The sequence below is a fragment of the Hetaerina americana genome, unplaced genomic scaffold, assembly GCF_022747635.1.
Source record: "Hetaerina americana unplaced genomic scaffold, ioHetAmer1.1.p SCAF_3, whole genome shotgun sequence".
In the NCBI taxonomy this organism is placed as follows: Eukaryota; Metazoa; Arthropoda; class Insecta; order Odonata; family Calopterygidae; genus Hetaerina; species Hetaerina americana.
In genome coordinates this window covers 64,165,407-64,190,857 of record NW_027286874.1, presented here as the reverse complement: position 1 = coordinate 64,190,857, position 25,451 = coordinate 64,165,407, and the positions used below count along the sequence as shown (strand labels likewise).

Sequence of the window (25,451 nt, the reverse complement as noted above, 5' to 3'; positions counted from 1 at the left end):
ATTCTGACTGACATTCCACCATAAGATGCATATGCTATTATGCTTGCTCATACCAATGATCATCATTCCCATTATCAATATCTGTAAATTTTGCATGCCTCAGAAAAACAATGCATTCCTTTAAACATAAACACAAAGGAAAACAGGCTTGGAAAAGGTAGTGAACAAGTGAAAACATAGATTCTTGAGATTTTTACATTCTCTCACTACAAGGTTAAAATTGAGTTAGCTTTAGGTTAATTTTAATTGATAGATTGACATTTTCTTTATAACTTAAATGAATTTTTCAAGCATGAGCAGAGGTGTACAAGTTTATTTGACTCACCTGAAAGAATCCTTATCACTATAATTATGAAACTCAGATGAGACTCTTCTTTTGACTACTGGGTCATTTGAAGTGGAATGGCGTCGATTAAATTCTTCTGCTGATTGCATATTTTGACTGAATTCACTTTCTATTTCAGATTGTAAATCTACTGATTTTGGCCCATGACCCTTCTCAAAGTACCTATAATATATTAATTATTGAGCATGTTCATGTGTTAAATATGTAAAGGTGAATGAAAATTTATTCATATGAAAACATTAAGAACATTCATTTTATAAAGATTCATCAATTTTTATTGGATTAACTGGAAATTAATTATTATTTTCATTTAAAGACTAAAATGACATCTCCGATAACATCTACAATCATTGCAAAGATTGAGTATATACACACCATTAGTATGTTATATATTAATCAACATGAGCATTACTGTTAGACATGGAACATTAAGGGAAAACATGACTTAATAGGCTAATTTGGTCATTCATGCATTATTATTTGGAGTGAATGTTAAGGAATAAAATTGAGAGTAATGCCACTCAATTCAATATATTATTAAAGTATTTTTATATACTTTTAATTCTAAGTCTTAATTTGATGACCAAATAACCTTATGATAATCGAGTCACATTCAAAGTTAATTTCCTCAAAATATGCTACTATGCTTGCCATTCTAATATGCTATTATACATCCTCTGAAAACAAGGTATGATATTTCCTTGCAAGGCTGCTTTCTATTTCTTTTTCAAGCTTTTGGAATTTGTGGATTGGTGACTGCTGAAATGAGTTGTTATTTAGGTATAAAACTAAACTTGACCATGCTTGTTTTATGAGGGATGAGAAAACCAACAAAACTGACCTGAATGTTGCACATTTTTTAATGGTAATATATTAACACATCCACATATCTATGTATACTTTTTGCCTCATGAAATATATTCTGATTTCGATTCGTGGAAAACATGGAATGAATCTGAGCTGCAGTAAATAAGAAAATTATTTTTAGAATTTTCCCACATTCTTGTTAATATTACTCAATAGTTTCCACCAATCTCAGATACTTCCTTTGGGGTGACTGGGTGTAGGAGGGGGGGAGGCAGTTTATATATTTGAAGGCTACTAGGGGTAAGAAGGGAGGGAGGCAAGGAAACATTGTAAGAACTGGTATCAATGCTTCACCAATCAAAAATTAGAAACTTAAGTCACAGCTATCCTTTGCTATGATGGATACAGAAAAGAAGACATTCATACAGCCAATAAAAAAGGGATTTGGAAGGATTGGAATAAAATCTCAAAGAAGACACATGTGAACTATTCATCAATGAAATAATGAAAAAAAGCCTTCAGAATTTTGATAAAATGTATAAGAACTGCCTTCAATCCTCAACGTCATATTACTGACAAATTAAGAAATATTAAAGGTAAGGAGAGATGGAAGGATTTAAACAGGAGTAATGTCAAACATTCCAACAATTCAATGAGGGAAAAACAAGGAGAAGATTAGAAGAGCACAGCATTGACAACAAAGATACAAGATCAAGATATGAGTATGTTGAGAAGGATTACTAAAGTAGGCTCATTGGGGAGTCCATTAAAATACAAAAACACCATATAAATTTCAGCATGGACCAAGAATCTGGATCTGTAAAGCATGGGTATCAGTCCTTTCCTATAATTTCCAGACCCCAACCCTCCCTTCTCATCCTAATAGCCTATTAGTGTAATCCGCACCCTCCAGCATTGGTGGAAAAACATTGGGTTTCTTAAACAAGTATGTGCAAATATTCTGTGAACATTTTTCTCATTAACTGTTGGGACCACAACAGTTTTAACATTTAAAATTATCTGCAGCATCCAGATGAAATATGCATCTGATCTAGACCTTGAATGCAGGGGTGGATGTAATGCCTTGAATATATGAAAGTGTAGACCTGGGATGTGACCCTTTATATAGGTGAAGATGCACTGAGGCCAACTTCTCTATTCCAGTTGATTTCTGATGAAACTTTGGTGAAATAATATATCCCAGGAATTAACTTGTAATACATTGTATAATTGAGGTAAGGCAAGTTGTAGTGGAAAAAGTAGATAATTTTTCAAAGAAAAGAGTTGGAACAATATTTTATTAACCCATTAATGCCAAAGTCTGCTATCAGCTATAACAATTTCAAACTACTAATTAGAATTCAGTGTGTAGATTTCAACCAATTTCATTTTGATATCTAGGAAAAGTAAAATTCAATGTTTGATAAAAGAAACTTAACTGTTAAAATGCCAATCTTTGGTAAAATCAAATTCCACTCACCTATCATTGAGATTGCTTCTGCCACTAAGACCAAATTTTCCCCATGCCTTGGGAGTCGATGGATCCCCAGGTTCACCTCTGCTACCAGGCCTTCCTAATGCCCCTCCTTGCTGCTGGCTTTGGGCTCCGCGCTGAGATATTGAATCCAAGCCATCATCCACCACTTCACTCTTCATCATGTACTCATTGTTGTGCACAGCCATTGGTCCTCCTCCTACCATTGCAACAGGAGATGCAGAAATCATTTTATTCTTGCTGCTTCCTGAACCATGGGGAGAATTGGGGGCATCTATCTTCTCCATGGAATGGTAACGGTCATTCAGGCGGCTCTGCGATAATCCAATATGTTGTAACTTCCTTGGTGAATCCTAAAGCACAAAAAAATATAGAAATGAGAAGGGCAATATAGATGAGAATGGTTAATTAAAATGGGGTTGTTGTTGCTCTAAGTATATGATCCAACTGAACTTTCAAAAATAAAGTTATAACATAATGGAGTTAAGTCTACAGTATTTAAATATTACTCTGCTGTAAAAATTAAATTAAAGCTAACATTTGGATAAAAAATGTGTCAAGCTTCCTTAGCAATGATCACGGGGATATTACCCATGGCTTAAAAACAACTACTGAATTACACTGCTTGATATTTTGGAGTTGTTGTTTAACTATGATAGCTGATACCCTCATATTGAGAACTATCCACTGCCAAACTATTTTAAATGCTTATCTCAAATTAGATGAGAATGAGTGCTTCACTGGGCTGAAAAAGTATTCATTAAATTTTTTTTTTATTTCACCATTTACAAAGAAGAAAAACTTACACTATCCAACAGATTGTCTAAGCTTCTGCTTCGAGCCTTGTCTTCAAAGTATCTATCATTTAGAGCAGATTTTCTTGAAAGTCCAATTTCTTGACCTCGGGCAGGTGATTCAGTATGATCACGAGAATGCGAGCGTGTTTTGGGTCGCCCTCCAGCTCCTTGTCCAGCTACTTCAGCACTATTACCTCCCCATTTTTCAGGAGAAGCCTCGTGAGAAGACTTTCTTGCCTAAATAAATTTACAATCAATACACATTATGTATGGATGTGCCATTCAATAAATAAATAAATAAATATATATGTAAATATAAATATATGTAAATATAAATATATATATATATACATTATATATATATATATATATATATATATATATATATATATATATATAATATTATTAAAATGTTATAAAACATGAATTTATAGAGATGAAATTTTAAAGTTAAAAGTATCAATTTCCACTAAGAGCAGCTAGATATCCTTATTTGTTGATTACATACTGCCTGCTTTGAAGATGGAGGCTCTGGAGGTGGCACAACAGGCCTTCTTGGTGAACTTGGGTGATCATCAACATCAACCATCAGAGGAACACCAGGAGATGAAGGCATTCCCTATTAAAGAAGGATTAATTAATGTGGGTTTTATGATGCTGCTTATTTGTAATGGAAGGATATTTTCAGAAAATCTCTTAAAATGTGTAATTCCATTAAAATGGTGTAAGCAAGATCAAGCGCAAGCCACAAAAATTGTTTGATTAATAGATTCCATTATGGAGTCTTGGGAGAGCAATTGACTCATGTGTAAGCTCCAATGTTTCTATTTCCTGGATTTATTACCTAACCTCAGAATTAAATCATTTTAAAATAGCTACTTTCTTTTAACTACTCAAAATATATTCTCACTGATCTTCAACCATAGAAATGCTAAATAAGTCTACTAGAAATCTTTTCCAAGTTGGTACTTTTACGAAATGCTAGTACATTTCATGCACACGATAGAGCAAACTGAGGTTGAACTGGTTTGCAAAAATTACCTTACTGCAAAAAATAAACATATTAAAAAATATTAATACAATACAATTTCTTATGGTATTATACCACTGACTTAAGAGTACCATAATGCTTGTATTCAATCGCAGGAATTAACATACATGATTCCACAGACATCACTCAGCAAACCACAAAATTACATGGTGGAGAGTGAGTAACATCAGTATCTTTTTACAGGCATAAGTGTACTTATTATGATTCTTGACCTGCGCAGCAGTGTATATTGTGGCTAGGTTGAATTTTGGGATTCCTAAGAATAAATTGTTGTTGATTAGAGTGCTACAGCAGAGTAGTTGTTATTTTCTTTCAGTGACACATTTACTCTTATATGAAGCAATCATTTTCAAATATTCTTTTATTGAACAAATTATCTTTTTATACCAATTGCAATAGATACACTATGCAAGGGTGTTAGAGAAAACAGAAAAAATATATTTTTCATTGTGTTTGAATATTTCTCAAGAGAACACCACAAAAGGACACTGTCTGTTTGCAAGAATGCACTTGTTTATCAAATAACTTCTTACTTGCTTAAAAATAAATTAATTATTTTTATCCTATATTATTCCAGTATTTCCTACCATTTCCATATTTCTTTACTTTATAGAGTAAATTTAATGCCAATGCAAGCATTTTTCTTCCTTTCTCAGCATGGATATTAAGTGCACAAAATCATAGATTCCTACTGTGTGGAAAGGGATAATTACAGTGTCAAAATATTTAGAGACATTGATATTATTTTTAAAAATTAAGCTGACCTTTCCTCTTCTCCCTTTCTTCCCAGAGATCAGGAAGAAGTTTTTACAAACTGGGAATGCTGGAGCAACTTCCATCTCCGAGATGAGGTCCAAAACATAGTCATAGCCGTTCATGTCCTTGATTTCTTGCCCTCCCATTCTGCCACCTCTTCTCATTTCACTATCATCACCCATCATCATTCCCTCCTCATCCCCCTCATCTTCCTCTACAAGACTCACGGTCCATCCACTGCATTCAGAGATTCCACGCTCTTTTACCACAAGTGATGCAAGTTCCTCTCCAGTTGTCCAAGACTCCACAGGAGTCATCCGGGATTCATCTATAATAATAAAATCACACACACATTAATATACTGGTACATAATCTCATGCAACAGCAATCAATGGTGGATGGCATTTTAACTCACTAATGACCAAATATGGCTAATTTATTTACTGAACAATAATGTAGCACCAACTTCCATGCACATTCCTGGTAAATAATTAGCCTTCCATTGATGTTCTGCATAGTTTATAATACATTTAATACATTATTCATTCCAAACATTTCAGTTTGTTCTCAGAGTCCAATTCAAAATGAAAATCTGACTCAGATCCAGTACTGATGTTTGTCAGGCATATGATAAAACAATGAACAATGAGTGCATTATTTCTATTCTATGACAAATGCATATTCCCTGATTATTTCAGTTTTATTTTTTCCCTTGCACAAAACTCACATATTTTTAGTCCTATTCACTGGACAATACCATTTGAATGGAATGTGTGAGGTGCCAATAAAATTTTCAATAGAGGAGGAGGTGTACCTAGTTCTAGTTTAACTACCGATCAAGACATATTTCAACTCAGGAAACTAAGCCTGGATCAATTCATTATATATATATGATGAAAGAGATAATCACCATCTGAAAAGTGAACTTGAAGTGCCATGTTGACCCTTTTTCTGTTTGAGCGCCATTCGAGCATGCATGGAGGATAGGTTCGAGCTAGTTGGTGTTCAATCCGCCCAGATTGAAGGATTTTTCTTTGGCATAGTGCCTTATACCCATCATATGCACTGTCTGAGACATATCTGAAAGTAAAAAAAACACAGTTTACGAGTGAATTCATTTTCATACATTCTTATTCAGCAAGATTTAAGATAAAAGAAAACATTAAAAAAATTACTCCATAGCAAAAGTGTGAAAAACTTACTTAAGTAAATATTTAGACAAGGTCTTAGAGGGTGGGAATACAGAAAGGCAATTTGCCATTAGCAGCCATCCTCTTTCATTGTTTGCATCATTGTCATTCTTCCATGTCTGATTACACAGTTGGCACAGAATTTCATCTCTCATCTTCTCATTCACTATTCCCTAGAGGGAGAGGGTGATAAAGAAATGGTTTTATAATTGATGCACACTCAAACTTGAACACAATCATTTTCAAAAATCAAACTCTAATTGGCCTTATCTTTTACAACATTAAAATAAGGTTTTAAGTCTACTCTATGGGAGAACATGTGGCATAATCTGACACAGGGCACAAGAAAAGTGAGTGAGGTCCATTACAACACAAGAATTCAAAAGCTTAGTAATGTTCAATGTGGATCATTATGAATCAACTTCGACAATGCTAATAAGAACCTGTAACTTGATCAAATAATTCAGAATTTCCCTTTTCTGTGCTACGACAGAATCCATAGAAAAAAATAATGAACAACTCTAAATTTTTAAAATGCACAATGATCATTACTCTAATATCAATATTGTAATGCAGAGACATTAATTTGAGGGCTGAAATGATTGATTTATTTTACCAAAGAGTTTATGTAGTGCAAAAATTTTAACCTTGTTCAAATCAATGAAAATAAATGGGGTAAAAAGGAACTAAAATTATACCTTATTCACAATGTAATCTCCTAGGATTATCTCTTTCTTTCCATTAAGGTTGTTGTCATTCATGAACCTAAGAATCAATTTAAATATTGCGAGAGAATCTTGGTAATCAATGTCCTTGGATTTTGCGAGAAAAGGTGTTTTGATTGGCTCTCGTTTCATTCCCCACAGATGTGACTTGAAGTAAATGTTGGTGAATTTGGTGAAAGCATGATGATCTATATCTTGAGAAAGGTAATATCTGTCAGGTCTTGCAGGTACTCCACCTACAACTTTCACAAGATTCCTTTCACTATGAACTGGTTGCCAATCTGTAACATCAATCAGTAATGATATTAAGGGAACGAATGGAAAGCATGTTTAAATGGTTTTTATTTCATATTCAACTCTAGGGATATATGCTTTGCACCACTGAAAAATCATCCCTACAACAATGTTTTATAAAATATAACACAGCTGATGAAAGAGGTGAATAATGTTCCATGGAAAAACATTTATAAATTATATGAATAACCTATGATAAAAGTACAAAAAATGGACCACATTTTTCCTAAATTTCACACAAATATTTTGCACAATGCATGCAGAGATGAATAGTGAAATTAAATCTGACAAATACATCACATAAAGTGATGCAAGATTCCTTCTACAGTTTTTCAAATAACAAAGCGTTTCCCATATTTTCACCCTTCTTTTGGTAAGTTTCACACAAGCTTTTACTTGATATTTAAAAAAATACGTACATACATGCACAGTACCAGGATTTTAAAATTTTTCTTTTAATGTTATTTTTATTGAGTTACTTTTCATGCTAGGGTAGGCATTTTTATTCATCGCATGGATGATAATTACAGAATAGTAGAGATGATTGTTCATGCGCTTGAAAGTATGTAAGGCTTATTAAAATACATGAGAAAACTTACCATCAACTTTGCTGAAAATAAATGCTAATTCAGCAGGAATTTCTAAATGATTAACACCAGCGACTGCACGAGATGCTCGTTCCTGTTCCTCTCTTTGTTGTTTTGCTTTAGCCCTTTCTCTTGCTTGCTTTTCCACTTCAGCCCTTCTTTTAAGTTCCTCCTTTTAAAAGAAAGAAATCATAACATTTATGTCAGTGATTGACTGGCAAAAAGTAAAATGTGGGTTGAGGTACTAGAACCTATTCTTTGCATTTACATCTAATACAAGACATGATTTTAACAGTTTCTAAGCAATTTTGGTCACTAATCTTGTGTCTAGAGAGAATTTAATATTTGTGTATGAACTATGTGAGTCACATTGCACAAGGTGAAGGATGAAGCAAGAGGTATCTATTGATTTATGACATTTGAGCAATTAATGGAAATCAAGAAGTCACAGAGTCTCACATTAAAATTTTGACCACTTCTCATAACAGTGGATGAAATTTAAAACAAAATGCAAAATTGGAAAAATGTTTTCTGCACTCTTCCCAAACCTCATTATGACTTAGCTCAAATTCTTCAAGCCTGATATGGCTCAACCAATGGACATAACTTTTCATTTTTACTGTACTATGCCTGTGATTGCATAGCTATGATTGCTAGGGGCTTGACTAAATAACACGATAAAAGATGTGAAGCCATATGAACATTTTAATGCATAAAGATGTGGATTAAAATTTTTGCTCACTTTATGAGACTGAGAAAATATTTTTAGAATTTTATTTCAATAAAACCAAAAATATGCATTTCTACCAAGAATATTTATACTTTAAATAATTGAAATTTCTTTATTTAAATAGTTAAAATTTAACATATGGATCCATGTACACATGAAAATTAAGAGGCAAACTATTGAAAAAATTATATTGCATTATTAATTTCAACTGAATCAAATTCCAACCAATATTATAATATTTATAAAATTTGACATTTTTAACAAGCAAATTAAAATTAATGCAAATATCAAGGAAAATTTCATTTGTTAAAATCATAATAATTCCATCCATTCTGTTACTTTCATACATAAATGCCTTAATAACCTATTATGAAATGAATGAGTGCCAATACCCTTTTCAAATGATGACTTTGGCATTGTAACCCTGATTTCATTAATGCTAAAACTACACTCTACCAAGAGTTGACAGAGTTAGAGAGTTTCATACAAATTAATTTTCTACTCTGACTATTCAATCAGATATCAACTGCTATGCAATCCACATCTTTACCAAATTAATATATTCTAATTTAATTGATTCAATGCAAATATTATGAAAATGTCATTTATGGACAGTATTTAGATAAATGCAGTGCACAGGCATACCAATATCTTTAATAATTCATTTTGATGAAATTCCTTCTAGTCTCAAAGTCAATCACCCACAGATAACATTAGATTTTAGAATATGTATTTCCAAATGCATTTCAAAATAAGTTCATGATGCTCACTCTATTCTATGTAGGATTTAAAAGGGTTATCATATGCAATGAACTTTTTGAAAAATGATAAACCAGTAATGACACAAGCATTTTTTTAATGGAGTAACAATCTGGTGAATCTGTAGAACAATGAAGTACTCCTATTTCAGAACTTAATCAAAGAAAGTAAATGATTAAACCAAGTATTCAACTTCTTCTTAACGAAAGCTATGAGCATGAAAAATGCATTTCCATTCATTGGTCTCAATTTTGAGACCTTACCTCTCAGGAGAGGTACTGACTCAATTAAATTCTGGTATCCTGCAATCCTACAGTTATCTCTTGCTTAGTCTTGCTCAGCCCAACTTCCAAAACCCCACATAAAACTTCATTTCTCTTGCAGTGTCCCACACGGTGCCAACATAAATGTTAACCTGTTTACCCATAATGAGCTTGTTCATTACTTTTACAAATCATTTTATGTCTGAAAATATAATTCAAGCATGGAATATTAATATACCTGTATTATTAAGATTAAATTGGAAAGGGCCAATATAATTTTTCATTAATGCATATGCATATTCAAATTGTTGTACTCCTATAATTTCAATTCGCTCTACACTTGCATGTAATATAAATGTTCCAGATGGCAAAATACTTTTTGGCAATTTCTTTAAGAGAAACATTATTTCCCCTAATTCAAAATTTTAATGAGTATATTAATATATCATCCTCTTTTAAGTCGAGCATCTTTTACAAGAATTAACAGAAAATAGGTAGTGAAAACAGTTTGGAACTGCTGATTACGTAAGAGGCCTCAATTTCAAGGAAAGGAGGTCACTTCAACAAGATCATATATAATCAACAGCATAATCTATTGAAATGCAATGGGTTTAGTGATCTTGAAAGTGGAATGTTAGAAGTAGTGGCAGACATGAATAAGTATCTTCCTACAATAACAGGTGTGAGAAAAAATGGAAAAAATTGAGAAAGAGATTACTTTTCAGAAAGTAACAGTCAGAGAAATAATAAATTCATGCTTGCATAGATTTCAAAAACCTAGACACACTAACATAGGTCAACCATCTCTTTCCTATGGTAGAATACACAAGCTAGATTTAACATTTTTATGAATGCCCAGAGCAAAAGGATGCAAAAATTTTAAATAGAAGAATCATTACAACTGACCCTCAATTCCAGGTAGCGACGCCTCTGTCTCTTCATGCGGAAGTTAGCTTGTGCAGCAACAACTCCAGTGCGAACTTTACGATAACGCGTCCTTGCTATCCACCCACGAACATGTGATTGCACTTTCACTGCACTTTTCTTCATAGTTGAATATCGTCTCCTTGCAAGGAAGGCACGAGCTTGTGTCTGTATATGGATAGCAGCCTTTCGAAGCACCACAGCTCTCTCTGCCTCGAGCTTACGCTCCAGAGTCTCTCGCATGAACACTCGTGATGTGCCAAGCTGGAATTCTGATGCCATAAAGTTTTCATTCTCTGCAGCATTTGAATCATTTGGCACCCTATATCTCTGCAAAATGGCACGACACACCTCTCGCTGAGGTACACCCCGAGGCAGCCTCCCAGGTAAGAGACAACGGTAATGGTCGGCAAACTGTGAGAATCGTAATCGAACAGGATATCCAGTCTTCCTTATCCTAATTGTCTCCAACATGCCGGTGTACCGAAGTTGCTCCAGCACCACTGGCATATCAAATTTCATTGGTGCTTTCTCACTGTTAGGCTTCACACATCTGACAAACCATGGGTTGCACCTGTATATTTTATTTGGAAAACATGAAAAAAGTATTGTAATACCCAGGAAATGATATAAATAAATAACATTGCAGCATGAGAGAAAAAATTTCCTTTTTTTTTTAATTAGAGCAGATACCTCATATGTACATCAATGTTCCTTCAGGAATAGCCTTCCATGTAAAACTCATGACAAAATAAATGGCTTTTCAGCACAATAAGCAATGAATTTCATATTAAAATCTAACATTGCTATCAAAACATCCATGATGCAAAGCAAATTTTTATAATCTTGGTTATTTAGCAATAAGAAAATAAAGGACACTGCTATTTGATCAATGTTTCATCAATAATATTTGGCATGTATCACAAAACAGTATCATGTTTTGAAGTGAAACTCATCAATATACCCTCCACAGAAATTATACAATGGTGACATGTCCTTGAACATGGACTCCCATTCTCCCATTATGAGGCAAAGATTACATAATTATGGCATTTGATGCTAGACAAGGATTAGCTACACATGTGTAAATTTGAATAGTATACATAGATCTGAAATTAGAATGTGTGAAAGGATGAATCATATCAAGGATTGAGTAAAGAATTTTTATCAAGGAAGCAATGGTCATATGAAGGGAAATAGTATTTTGATATCACCAAAACTTAGATTAAACTTACATAAAAATACCAGAATGATGGAAAAATGTGTTGTTTAATTTCAATTTATTCCACAATCTGAGTAACTGCTTTATCTTATCGCATTACCTTGACATTGATTCCAAAAGATGTTGAAGAGAGTCGTGAAATCGAGCAGCAACTGTTGGTGTCCTTGGCTTCATTGTCACAAATCTTCCATTGGCCTTATTAATGGTTTTTGATGCCTCATGGTGATTTCTTAGATTTTGGAACATTTTACTAAGCATCTGCAATTGGAGAAATATTAGATATTTATGTCTAACAGTGACATTCTGCCCCGAAAATAAACATATGCATAATTCATACTTAATTTTCACTACATTAATTGACAGCAGAAAAATTACCAGGAGACTTACCATCACTTTACTACTAATAAGTAAATCAACAACATCATGGCGGAGAGTATCCCTGTTCTTGTCCAAAAATCCATCAACAGTATACCACACTTGACCAGCATAGTGTCTAATACCAAATTCCATGCTTGACATCCGCGGTCTCGAGTACAATTCATTCAGAGCATGATTATAATGGCATTTTTCAAGGAAGGATAGGTCTGTCGCTTTTGGGAAATTGGATTCATCATCTAGAAGATGTAGAATACCAACAGGTTTCTTGGCAATGAGACTAATGGCAGGTAAGTTGTCCTGTTCCAAAAAATTGGTGTTAATTTAATATCCAGACTTTAGTCTAACAAATTATTCACAATAAACTCAGTGGTTGACATAAATTCACCTACCGCATAAGTGATAGTCTGCCATTCAATTTTTTCTTTTGCATATTCCTGTTGCTCAAGCTTAAATATGTGCTTATTAAAATAAAACTGGAGGTTTTCATTGGCATAATTAATGCATAGCTGCTCAAAGCTATTCTCCTGTAAATAGTTACAAAAAAATAATGAGGAACTTACATCCCTGCTAAAGGTATAAAGTTAAGAGTATTGACTAAAAGGTCTTAGGATATTGGCTACAAATTTTAAAGCCTTAGAACGAAGCAAATTGAGAAAAGTGAGAAAAAATTTATTGATTGAAAGGAAAAAGAAGAAAAGTGTAATTTCAAGGATCTCACATGATTTACATTATAGTTCTTGGAGATATTTAATTTGAAAATGCACTATTTAAAATATCCTAAGGGTATAAATTAATGTAAAAGGAAGTAGATTACTAATAAAAACTATTTGAACTGAAAAATATATTTGCATTCACCTTGAAATCCTCAAAGCCAAATATATCAAGGATAGATATTGAAGTCCTCCTCGTATTTTTAAAGACAATTTGATTGATTCGAGATACAAGCCATGAGAAAAGTGAGTTGTACAGAGCTTTGGCAAATGCATCTCTAGCATCCAGAGCTTGATCTATAGTTAGAGGAGTGAGCAGCCTTTCATTTCTTGCTTCCTGAAAGGAAAAAATCATGAAAATTAAATAGGTATCTTTTCATGGAAACCTTTCTCTCTCTCATCCCACATCACAAAAACTCTCATCAAAGGATATGCAAACATATCACATACTGTGGTTTTCATTGTCAAAGCTCTTTTTATCCCATCCACATTCAATTGTAATAAATGTCCTGTCCATCGTATTTCTGCATCTGAGCCAATTTCCACACCTTCTTGTCCATGTTTTAATTGCTTACGGTGAAAGTATACATTTCCCAGGTGCAGCACTAAAAATAAATATATTCAATTAATGACCATTTTAGCTCATGATAAAAATTTGTACCGTTAAGATGAAATCATATTGTAAAGCATAATGAGAACATTTACTATAAAAATTTGATTTTGTATTTGGGTACTATCTTACCATCCAAAGCCAATGAAGCATGAAATGAAAATTATATTTACTGAATTAGTCACCTAATTTAGCACTGTATTTATTTAAATCTGGGTTATTATTGTAGTAAAGTATTACAAATTTAAAAAAATTACCATGATAACAAATATAAAGCAAAGTAAAAATAATTATCCATTCAAAAAACCTTCTCTTGGATGGACTAAAAAGTTATCAAACCAGGTCTGCATTCTACATTTTGGTGACATATAGTGAAATTTACCTGAAGCAAGGATTCTAAAAATTGTATCTTGCTCTTCTGAGGTGAAACCCAAGACTTGCATTGCTGACAATAGTGATTGAAAGTCATCATTGTCATACTTTCCATCAATTTCACAATTTCCACCCTAAAAGAGAATAATATTTTAATGAATTTTATGCATAGCAAAATATTAATTAGCTTGAATTAAGCAATGATTATTATATTTTAAGTTTGGGATTAATACTGAGAATTCTACTAGTAGTAGTATTTAGGGGAGAAGACCGACAGCTGAGGTCATTTGCGCCATAGGGGATGGACAGGAAAGGAAAGGATGAAGGGTGGAGAGAAACCCGGCATCGGCATTAGCCTACTTTTTACAAAAGGCACCAAGGTGTCCGCAACTTAACGTCCCATCCGACGGACGGTGTACTCACTCAAAGTGCCCTCCACAAAGTACCTCAAGTAGGGATCGAGATACCTCTGAAAAATATTCAAAACTGCCAGGATTTGAACCTGGGCCCTCTGGGTGGGAAGCCAGTATGTTAGCTCCCACACCATCTCGATCCCCAAGAATTCTACTTGGTATGGATAAAATGTATACCCAAAATTTCTTTCAAATTAAGATTTCTAGGAATATTAATTTAAAATAGCTATATGACATAAGTTTTTGATGAGAAACCATTGAATAATGATTCAAATGTAAACAAGAACATCTCTCAAAACAATGGAAGTAGTAAGTCACTTATTTATATTAGAATCACTCAATCCATAAAAGAATGTCGCAAACACAGCACTTGGGCCAATAAGGCATGTGGAAAACATGGTTCACATTAGCTAGAAATCCACCTTAATATCACAGTCTAAAAGATGGATTTCACTTAAATTGCCATGACCTAACAAATACATCTTCACAAAGGTTGGAAATTTTCGTGGAAGTTAGCTCGGAGATGAGCAAAAATCTATCTGTATGTAACAGTCTATATCACATATTTCATTTATTCCACCATTATCTATGGTGAAAATTGTATGGTAGAGCAAAAAGGTTAATAAATTACTCTTTAATGTCTATATGTCAATGAGATTGGTCTGGCTACTTCTTGTATGGGCTTCTTTGAAGCTACTTCAAAAAGAAATGAGAATCAGCTGATCTCTATCTATTTTCCACCAAGATATCCTGCTGAGAGGAATAGTGCATATATAACTAAGAATTTAAACAATTCTAGTTTTTAATATTATCATCTATTTGGGAGTTGAGAGAAAACAGTGTAATAGTGATGAATATTTACTTGCCATCTTCATGCTTAAAGATGGCCACAATGGTGGCCATTTTTTGGGTTACTCACACCAAATTTATGGGACCAACCAAATGGAAGACACAAAGCCAATATTAACCCCTATTAAATTTCACTAAAATGGTCAGTTACATACCTGATTGAGGTAAAAGTATTTTTCTGCTGTTAGTAGACCATATTTTTCCCTTTGTTCAGTTGAAAGTCCCTTCAACATTTCATAAAAAACATGGTAATTCCTTTCATCGGGTGCCTGTGTAACTATGCGAGATTTTTCCAGTAGATATTCAGTTATCTTGGCACCAATGATGACTCCACTGCAACACAAATAATGCTAATTATAGTGGTACAATTCTTTTCCTCCAAGCAAGATGCATATCTCACTTATGCTAGCATGAAGCAACATAATGTACTACTCTTTATGGCTTTTCGGATGTAGCATATCACAGTAATTGTCAAGGAAATACCATGTAACAATGCATTTTTTACACAATACATATACAAAAAGATTAAACAGAAGTTTACTTGTGATGTTAGAAAAAATTTTTAAATAATTGAAAATTGAAATCAATATGTAAATATTTCTCACAAACCACAATTTGTGAATTAGCATGCATCCATTTAATTTTAGCTGTTATAAGTTATTTACAACAAGGAGACTTACTCTCTAAAGTGGATTTCTAAATATTTCCCAAATCGAGATGAATTATCATTCCGAACTGTTTTGGCATTGCCAAAGCTTTCAAGTAATGGCGAAGCTTCCAAAATCTGTTCTGTGATGAGGTTTGATGGTGAGCGGTTAACTGCTGCAAGGTACTGCGTTACCAATTTCGTGCTCTCAGTTTTCCCAGCTCCACTTTCACCTGATATGATAACCACTTGATCTTCTCCACTTCTTGACAGTGTGGACACATCTCCCGGTGGCGACAGGGGACTTTTACTCATGCGGGCATAAGCACCTGAGCCAATTGCAAATAAATGGCTGAAAAGAGAAGTAACTAATTAATGGCCACATGCAAATAGATAATATTCATATATGGCTCCATGCCGGGTGGATAGATATAAAGGGATTTAAAAGCAACTCATTGATCCTTTATGTAGAAATGCTTGTAGTAATATGCCATTTCTCGACAAATTGAGCCAAACATTGACAGTAAGGCAGAGTTTCCAAAATTAGATGATAAGCCAAAAAGAATAATTAGATAGATTAGTGGCCAAAGGAAGACATCTCAATATACTCATTAAAATTCTTAAAATGAAGCATTGGAAAACAATAGTTCAGTGAACATTATATTAGGCTTTAAAATGAAACCATATTGATTATTTTGGAAAAAAATCCACAGATTTATATTCTATTGATTGCAGATGAGAAATGTAGTGAATTAAAGAGTTCTCTAATTAAAGCCTGAATGACAACTACATAATGATATAAAAGGTGAACCTTAGTCAATAACACAATGATGGTGACATGATAATAAGTGTATGGCAAATAAAATCCACATGTCGCCATTTAAAAGTTAATTTTGAGATGGAAAAAAGGAAAATGGCAACCAATATCTTTGGATAAAAACAATTTTATCATTGAGATATATATAACACCTGAAACATACAATAACATGAAGACTAAATATGACCTAATGCTTGTTGATTGTCGTGGCGGTGGACGTGTTTACTTCATCTGTGCATATAATTAACGATTTTGAGTGGATCAATGATTAAGTTGGGATGCGTCCCGACCCTCACTTCCACAGGGAGGCCAATTAGTCAGCAAAATCGGAATACATTCAGATATTACTCATTTTATTTAAATCGAGAAAAGGGTCGAAATACGCATCCTTTTAAATAAGGAATATGATATGCGAATCTGAGATTTTCGAAGAGGGCGATATTTCATGTACTAGTGGGACCACTTCTTGTTTGGTAGAGGCGATCGCGCGAGCAGGCCCTGGAAAAAATCTAAACTATAGAGGGACCAACTTAGGCGATATCTGTGGCATGCGTAAGGATGGTGGATGATTCACCAAAAATATATTTCGAGATATCAGGGAAAAGGCAGGAATTAGAATCTATTACACGAGCGGCCACCCGGTTCAGAGTGTTTTGGGACGTCAGCACACCGGATTGTCGCTCTGTTTCTGCATCCACGACCTAAAGCGCCCATCGCCGTCAGGTAATGCTGCGGACCTTACTTCGAAGTAAGCATGAATGCTCGCCCCAGGGCCTCGTCGCGCTAGCTTAGAAGAGCGTGGAAGAGTGACCCAGTAGTACCTGTAGTTGGTATTAGGGAAGGCCACCGACGACTAAGGCCATTAGGAATAGGGCTGCCATTCGGTAGGGAGAGGATATTCAGGTAATGGAGGAAGGGATGAGAGAAACCCGGCGTCAAAGTCTGTCCTGCTATGGTTTAGCTTTATGCCAAGGTCTGCTCGCGCGATCGACTCTACCAAACACTAAGAGGTCTCCCGACTCAAAGTAACATCGCTCTCTTCTGAAATTCCCGATTCGCAAATGACATTCCATACTAAAAAAATGTATTAATTCCTTTCCCCATTTTTTGGAATAACTGAGTAATTTTCGATTGTGTCCCGATTTTCCTGGTCACCCTGTTAAAGGATCGGAACGCACCCTTGTCGAAACTGCATTTAAATTTAGACGAGTGAATGTACGCAGAGAATTTGAAAAAGGTGAGATATGGCAACATTTACTGTAAAACAATAAAGAAAATCGTCCATTATCGCATATGAAATCAAGGTCCCCGATTTCATTGAGCAAAATTTTGCACTTTGTGAAAAAATCCCGCCGTCTAACCGTAAGTTCTAGCACGATCACATGAGGGTGACATATAAATATCCATCTTGTCTTTCTTCTTTTCAAGTCCGATCTCACTAGACTATTACCCGATTGCACATGTGACAGACAAGTATTAATCTTAACTGCACCTTCAAGGGAGAAAGAACTACCCATTAATCCAACCAAAAAAGAGTATTTCTCAGTGAACTAGAACTGATATATTTACGATCATGCATTCTAAAAGCTGTGGTTATTTCACTTTATTTTAGATACTAAAATTATTTGAGAACACAAATTTTTCATAAACCAACATTCACATCCTCCGGGGAATTGGAAGACAGTGAATAATGTGCCAGCGAATAATGTGTGGTGAATAATTTGCATACAATTGAAGAAATCACCCGTTTGGCTATCTTGCTACTACATGCTTTTATGCATAAACTTAAAAATAAAACAGACAAATTCATGGCTTTTAGTAATATTAATAAAAAACAGCAAAAAAATACTTACGGAGGAAGGGTTCCTAGGATTTGCCCTTCATATTTTTTAACCATATCGAGGCCATAGATATCGAACATCTTGTATGGGTTGACAGACACCAAGATGCTCCCGGTATAGGTCTGAGAATAAAACGAAAAGAAAAATATTTTAAGCAGTCACATACGAGGCAGTAATTTTATTTTTTTAAACAAGTAAAATATGCAGTAAATTATTAAGAGTTTAGCTCTACAAAATAGTAACCTATTAGCTTTTCCTAGTGATAATAATTTATTTAAAAGTCACGTGTGATGAAGGACATTCGATTCTTTAGAATATTTGTACTTTGAAATGAAAAGTGCCAACCACTAATGATAAGTGTCCAGACTGCATTTCTTCTCATTACTTCTGTAAAAATATAACCAAACTCAAATCTCAAAAGAGGATCACTAAGATTATTTTCTAGGGTGACAAAGTCGCAGCTAGGAGCAGTTGGCACCACTTCCAGAGGGGAGTATTTTGAAGGAGATAAGTTCACTAGGTCATAGGTATGTCCACTAATTTATTTAAAAAAGTTGCGGAATTTTCTTATCGGACCTCAAAATTATACTTTTTTTTTAAACTTAACTTGAATCCTTTCTAACCTGGTCTCATTTAACTACCATACACTACATCTGTTCACGAGATACTGGTGCCTCGTGAGGATGACTCATAACAATTATTTATGAGGGCTGCATGAGAAGTAAATATCCAAAGGTAAAATATTTTTCCTGCATATGATAGTTCTTTAAGTTTATTCAGTAGACCATCGCCAAAACAAACTTCACATCCCGTGTTTGGTGAAGCACAACTACCACTAACTACATTAAGAACCATCATCAAGACATTCTTTCAGCATATCGACAAATTCTGCGTGCCCGTGTTGAATAAATCTATCGTTTGCGCTTTCAGCCAAGGTGATAATTTCATTTTCGACAAACTCATCAAATCAATTGCACCCTAAATGTTATTTGAGGATGGTAAACACGCTTCTGCCACCAGCGAGAGCAAGGTTCGGAGCTACGAGGGTCATCCGGAAAGTAGTACCCGTTCGTGCCATGAAGTGCTGACGACGCGAGTAGCCGCTGGACGAGGTCAGATAGCTTCAGTGGCTTGTCTGCCTTCTCTGAGCCAAGTTGCGTGACGCTAGCATTGCCTGTGTTGTTTCTGTGATTGTTTACAATGTTTAAAAAAATTGAGAACGCCGCCAGTTGTGAAGTGAGGGCAGTGATTAAATTCCTCAATGCAAGAAACGTTCGCCCATGTGATATTCATCGCCAATTAAAGGAGGTGTATGGAGACAATGTAATGGACGAGTCGTCTGTTCGGCGGTGGTGCCGCAACTTCAACATGGGGAGGGGGAACACACACGACGATGAGCGTTCGGGGAGACCGTCTGTCATTACAGACCAACTGGTGAGCTCAGTTGACGAATTCGTGAGGAACGATCGGCGCGTCACAATTGATGACATCTGTGAGCATTTTCCCAATGTTTCTCGAACAATTGTTCATGAAATTGTTAAACACCATCTGCATTATGCAAAAATTTGTGCAAGATGGGTCCCTCGCGTATCTCAATGAGCTGGCGGCGAAGGACTATGCAGCAGGAATACAGAAACTTGTCACACGTTATGACAAATGCCTTAATTTGCTTGGAGATTATGTTGAGAAGTAGTTTAAAGTATCCTCTTTCAAATAAAATTTTTTATGTTTGTTAATATTTACTTTTGTGTCTTTATTTCACGAACGGGTACTACTTTCCGGATGACCCTCGTATATTGAACTCTTCCAGTATGAGCACTAACCTCTTACCTCGGCACAATAAACTCAAATGGCCAAAATGATGACAGCAAAATGCAACAAAGCTGCATGGGACGCAACATTCCTGATTTTATTTGTTGGAAAGACTACAATAATTGTAAAAAAATTTCTTTCTGAAGCATAGTTTTACTTTTGAGACATCTATAAATCAAGATTTTGGTAAACATCAATGGAAAATAGATATTGCCTCAGGACCTATTTCAGCTCAGAAACCAGGACCATATCAAGCCCGAGCAAAGAATCTGCTAACATCTATTAAAGCCTGCTCACACATTGAGGTTCAATTGAAAAATAAAATATGCCCATAATAGGCGGTGACTCTTTGGCGACCGAAACACCTTGATATCTTATAGGACAACATTCAGTGCAGTAGATCATACTAAGGAATGGATATTTCAAATGAATATCTTTTATTTTATGACAAATAAAATTATCATGCAATTTTTAGACCTTAAATGATATTTAGAATATGTTTTCAGATCAACCATTCATTGGATTCTGTCTAATTTAGCAATACGCAAACGGTCTTATTCAAAATTGGGTGAGGGGCTTTATTTATTAATACTTATAATGAACCTACTGTAAATCCATTATAACTTCACCATAGTTATACCTAGTTTACGGTTATGATTTCCGTTTTGATGATTCCGATTTATGATATGTTTTCCATTTTTGGTGAAGTAAAAATTCCTTAAAATACAATTAAATTTTAATCAGAAAAAATGAAAAAATTCAACAAATAAACTACTACTATGATTGGGTAGAACATTTTTATTGTTTTCTGTACGGGTCAAAATTCATTTAAATTGCTAAAACGCACTATGCCGAGAGAAATATAGGAAATTTAAGCACATAACACAATAAAGTAGGAGTAAACAAATTTATTTTCATGTTTTATGCCATTACTTTCTATCACTCGTTGAAAAAAAATGCATGTAGCTTGGAATTTATGAAGCCAAAACAAACATTCTACCATCACAACTTTTGGTAATGAATCCATGGCATACAAAAACAACTGAAATTCCAATTCTTATCTTCGGCCACTTATCGAAGGGAATAATGTGCTTTGCTTGATGGCTTGGAACATTCTACCCAGTTTTTTTTGACCCAGGTTTTTTACTCGGGGAAATCTTTTGGGTACTCTCCAGGAATGTAATCCTCAATAACAGAGACAAATACTATTACAATTTAATCCTAATAAATATATATACATATAAAAATATAATCCTGAATTACTAATAGTTCCTTAGGGCTTCTGCCAACTGGAAAAACTTCAGCGACTATCCACCATAAGAGTCACTCAAATTTAAAGGCTCAAAATTTATCAATTTGCCAGGGGTAAAAAACGAAAGAACTTCTGAATCCTACAGATCGTTTCCCCTTCAAGAAGGAAAGTTTTGCAGTGCTTTTTATATTCTTTACGCATTGAGTTATCAGTACAATCATACCTATCATTCTTAAAAATTATCATATTTTATCCATCAAATACGGAATCATTTCATTTCACAATATAACTGATGTGATGACTGTGATCGCAGGATTCAATTAAGGTTGAGGACACCATTGAGTGCCTACACGTATTGTTCGATCTAAGACGCAGGGGCAACGGCCTGTAAGAATTGATATTTATCTTGCGAGACGCCGAAGAATTCTGACGAGGCCATTGTGATGCTCGTCCCATGGGCAAATGGGCCACACCTGCGCTGGGTGGGGATGCCATTTTAAGAGATCTTCTTCATTCCAACATCTGCTTATTTATTAGTACTTATATGCGACTATATGTGAGTGAAGGCCATCAAAACGGAAGCTTATGCAGAAGTATGTATTTAAAGGGAGACAATGTACAAGCTGAGTGATATAAGGCGTGCTACAATTTAGGTAAGAGCGTTCGAAAATTGAATAACATATAACGAGAGAATAAAAAGAGACGTTTCAGGCGTGATATGGTGGAATGATGATGATGTAGTAACATTGAAACCGGTCGCATTAAATTTTATTTTTGTGGAAAATTGCTATTTTTAATTAATTAATATAACGAGAGGAGATTAAAATTAGTTGAGTTTCGTATTTTTACCGGTTTTCAGGGTTTGAATGTACACGCTTTGCTGTTTCCCAAATTATTGTTGAAATAAAGTATTAGTTTATAAAGGTTTACTTAACTTAGAGGAAATAAACGCATCCTCTCGGACACAAAATAAGAAGCCAATGTCAAACCCATTCACAGATATTTATTGAACTGTTTTATTCATAAAAATATCATGCATGTAGGTTTCATGCCGATATCTACTCGCACTACATTTTTCACCGCATGTGCACCAGTATCATTGCGCTGAACAGCAAATACAAATGACCGGGGACAGCTTCCGGATTTGTCATTCAACCAGCATGACCGTTGGGTTGTGCCACGAAGCAATCTCCCTTCAATTACTAAGGGAGAGCATTCGATTGGCAATTTAAAGTTTCCTGCTCGATGAATCTTTCGCACTGTTCGTGCTAAATGTATTTCAGCATGTTCATTCTTGCACGCTCTTCCTCAATTTGGTGATTGGGGAAGTGCATACGATAGGATTGAGGAAAGGCTTATGCTATTTTATTAAAAAAAGGAATTTCAACTAGGATGGATGCCGAAGTTCTTTGATTACACGAACTCAGTTATACTTCACCCTTTCAGGCTTCACTTCGTAAGATTGTTTGATGCCCACATTAAATGAGTTTATAATTTGTCGGTCAAAGTCTGAGGGAAATTATTAACTCATTTAATAGGATAACATGATCTCAGATTTTCTTTTCAATTTTTCAAAAATATAAATACTTTTTGATTCGCCGATTTGAAGCACATATTGTTTGTGAATAGTTTTGCGTATGTAATGCAAATGCGCGTCTATGACGTTTAAACTGGGAAGATTTTTGTTCCTCGGTTAACCGTTGCTCTGATCGACCTTGGATATCATATCCGCCACGAAAGCAGGTTGTTGCGTCCCAGATTCAACTTTTGGGCTTGAATTAAGTTTTTTACCTTGAGATGGGGAAGTCGTTAAAAACGATTAATATTAGCTACCCGGCTAATATTTCTCGCATTAGCTTTTTATTCCGCACGACTCACTTCATTTGAAGTGGAAATGAATTTGCTCAAAATGAATAGTCGTCAATGGAAAGATGAATCATTCTTTTCGCAATCAAGCTATTGAACCTCTTTTAAGGGATAACACTTTGCCAGTTACGAAAATTCCAAAGAACTGGAAAAATATTTATCCAACACAACGTCTTGACCTACCACCTGATTGTTGGTGACACATGAATGGAACAATTATCTATTCAAAGTTATGACTGCTAAAATAAATAACGTTTTCAGATTGATCTGCTAATAACGATCCAGCATTATACCCGAGTGAAACGCCATGCTGCAACTTTGGCTGAAATGGGTTCGCGGATAGAAATAGGATTCGTATCTTCTAGGCAGGCAGCAAAGAAAGTGAATCCCGTGAGTATGGAAACGAAAAAGGAATCTTCTTACCGCAGAAATGACTTTTCTGTGGTAAAATGACACGACCAAAAACCATTTGCCATAATCACAAGCGTAATTCAACACTAGCATGCGACGGATCTTTGTTCCCTGACACTTGAGTGACGTATTTTTGGTGCTCTGAAAATACCTTGTGCCACACTCACTGACTTATAATAGCGCTAGCGGCTACATTTAGCGGACACAATGACGGGGTCAGCGGAGAAAGCAAAAGAAACGACTTTCCCAAAAAAATCCTTAGCGCTCCAAATGAAATCCAAATGCCGATTCTTCGCTCATCACATGGCAAGTGCCACAGCGACGGCGAGTGCCATTGCTCACCGCTGGAAATGTAATCTTACGGGAACGATGGCGTTACGCACGAAGGGCGCGACCGCAATGGATGCGAAGTGGTTGGGGTAAAAAATAAAAGCTTCCCTTAAGCTGGGGTCGAAGCTATACAAAGAGAGACTACAGATGGTTAACCTGACCAATGGAATGTTGTGAGTAAAACTACTTATTACAGAAGATCTGCCTCGTGCATTGTCTCATTGTCAGCAAGCACACAACAATGCCCAATGCTAATGGCCTCTAGCTAGGTGCCGTTCGTATGCATCGAATCCAAAGAGGGGAGGGGAGCTTAAGAGATAATCGACGTCACGCCAGCATACTCGAATTCAATACGATAAACTCGACATGCAGCGAAAAAAACAATTACATTGATACTTCAGCGTGAAGAAGTCGACGTTTTTCAGACAAAACGGTTGAAAATGCACAGCGATTTTTTGGCACACTGGGGACAACGGTGGATTCTTTGGGTAGAGAAGTAAATGTATGCCCTGGGGACTTACCGAAAACGACCAATATTGGCGTTATCTATAAAAATAACCCCTAAAAATAACTTTAAATTGACTGATCTATCTCTTACCTTTAGTAGGCACGAATATTTTTGTGTTTCATCAGTACCGCGGCTGATCTAGTTTAACTCAACTTCCAACACCATCTCAATGCAACAATTTCAGAGTGTAAAAATCATTCGCCTTGACTGGGACTCGAACCCAGATCCCTCAATATCCCTCAATATAATATGAAATTGTTGCATTGAAATGCACATTAGCGGATGACTCCGTTAAAAGTTACTGTTGCGGCATCTCCCGCAGTTTCTTTGGAATTTTCCAACACCATGTTTCCATCATGTTTCCCCATGCACAAAACATTATCCGATGAAGTATCAATGGGAAAGTAAAACTCATAATCAATACTTAAACAGCCATAGTCGCAATTTTACCACAGACCAAAAATCATAAGACAGACGACATATGAATTTAAAAAAATAATGATCTATTTTACCCCCTATTATTCACGAGCGCATCTGAGAAATACGTATAAAGGTCAGATAATTAAATAACGATAGAAGACTAATTTTTACATATTTTGAACTCTCCCGGTTTTTGTTCACGCTGTATTTGAGGCCAGGAAATCAAAGAGTCTGTGAAAAGTGTATTTAGCCCGAGCAATCAATTATTGA

At 35.1% G+C, this 25,451-nt stretch overlaps 1 protein-coding gene across 1 annotated transcript in view; it reads right to left on the bottom strand.

Moving 5' to 3' along the window:
* Positions 1-25,451, bottom strand: part of Myo10A (Myosin 10A) — a 247,824-nt gene that overhangs the window by 179,067 nt on the left and 43,306 nt on the right. The window contains exons 5-23 of the mRNA XM_071587864.1: positions 18,595-18,704; positions 15,959-16,276; positions 15,434-15,611; positions 14,027-14,150; positions 13,485-13,639; positions 13,180-13,371; positions 12,714-12,848; positions 12,334-12,621; positions 12,047-12,204; positions 10,707-11,298; positions 8,061-8,220; positions 7,141-7,448; positions 6,455-6,615; positions 6,163-6,332; positions 5,261-5,580; positions 3,954-4,064; positions 3,455-3,682; positions 2,634-3,001; positions 326-508 (exon numbers count right to left, since the gene is read on the bottom strand). Coding sequence (XP_071443965.1) covers positions 326-508; positions 2,634-3,001; positions 3,455-3,682; positions 3,954-4,064; positions 5,261-5,580; positions 6,163-6,332; positions 6,455-6,615; positions 7,141-7,448; positions 8,061-8,220; positions 10,707-11,298; positions 12,047-12,204; positions 12,334-12,621; positions 12,714-12,848; positions 13,180-13,371; positions 13,485-13,639; positions 14,027-14,150; positions 15,434-15,611; positions 15,959-16,276; positions 18,595-18,704 — 4,259 coding nt within the window. The remainder of the gene's footprint in view (positions 1-325; positions 509-2,633; positions 3,002-3,454; positions 3,683-3,953; positions 4,065-5,260; positions 5,581-6,162; positions 6,333-6,454; positions 6,616-7,140; positions 7,449-8,060; positions 8,221-10,706; positions 11,299-12,046; positions 12,205-12,333; positions 12,622-12,713; positions 12,849-13,179; positions 13,372-13,484; positions 13,640-14,026; positions 14,151-15,433; positions 15,612-15,958; positions 16,277-18,594; positions 18,705-25,451) is intronic.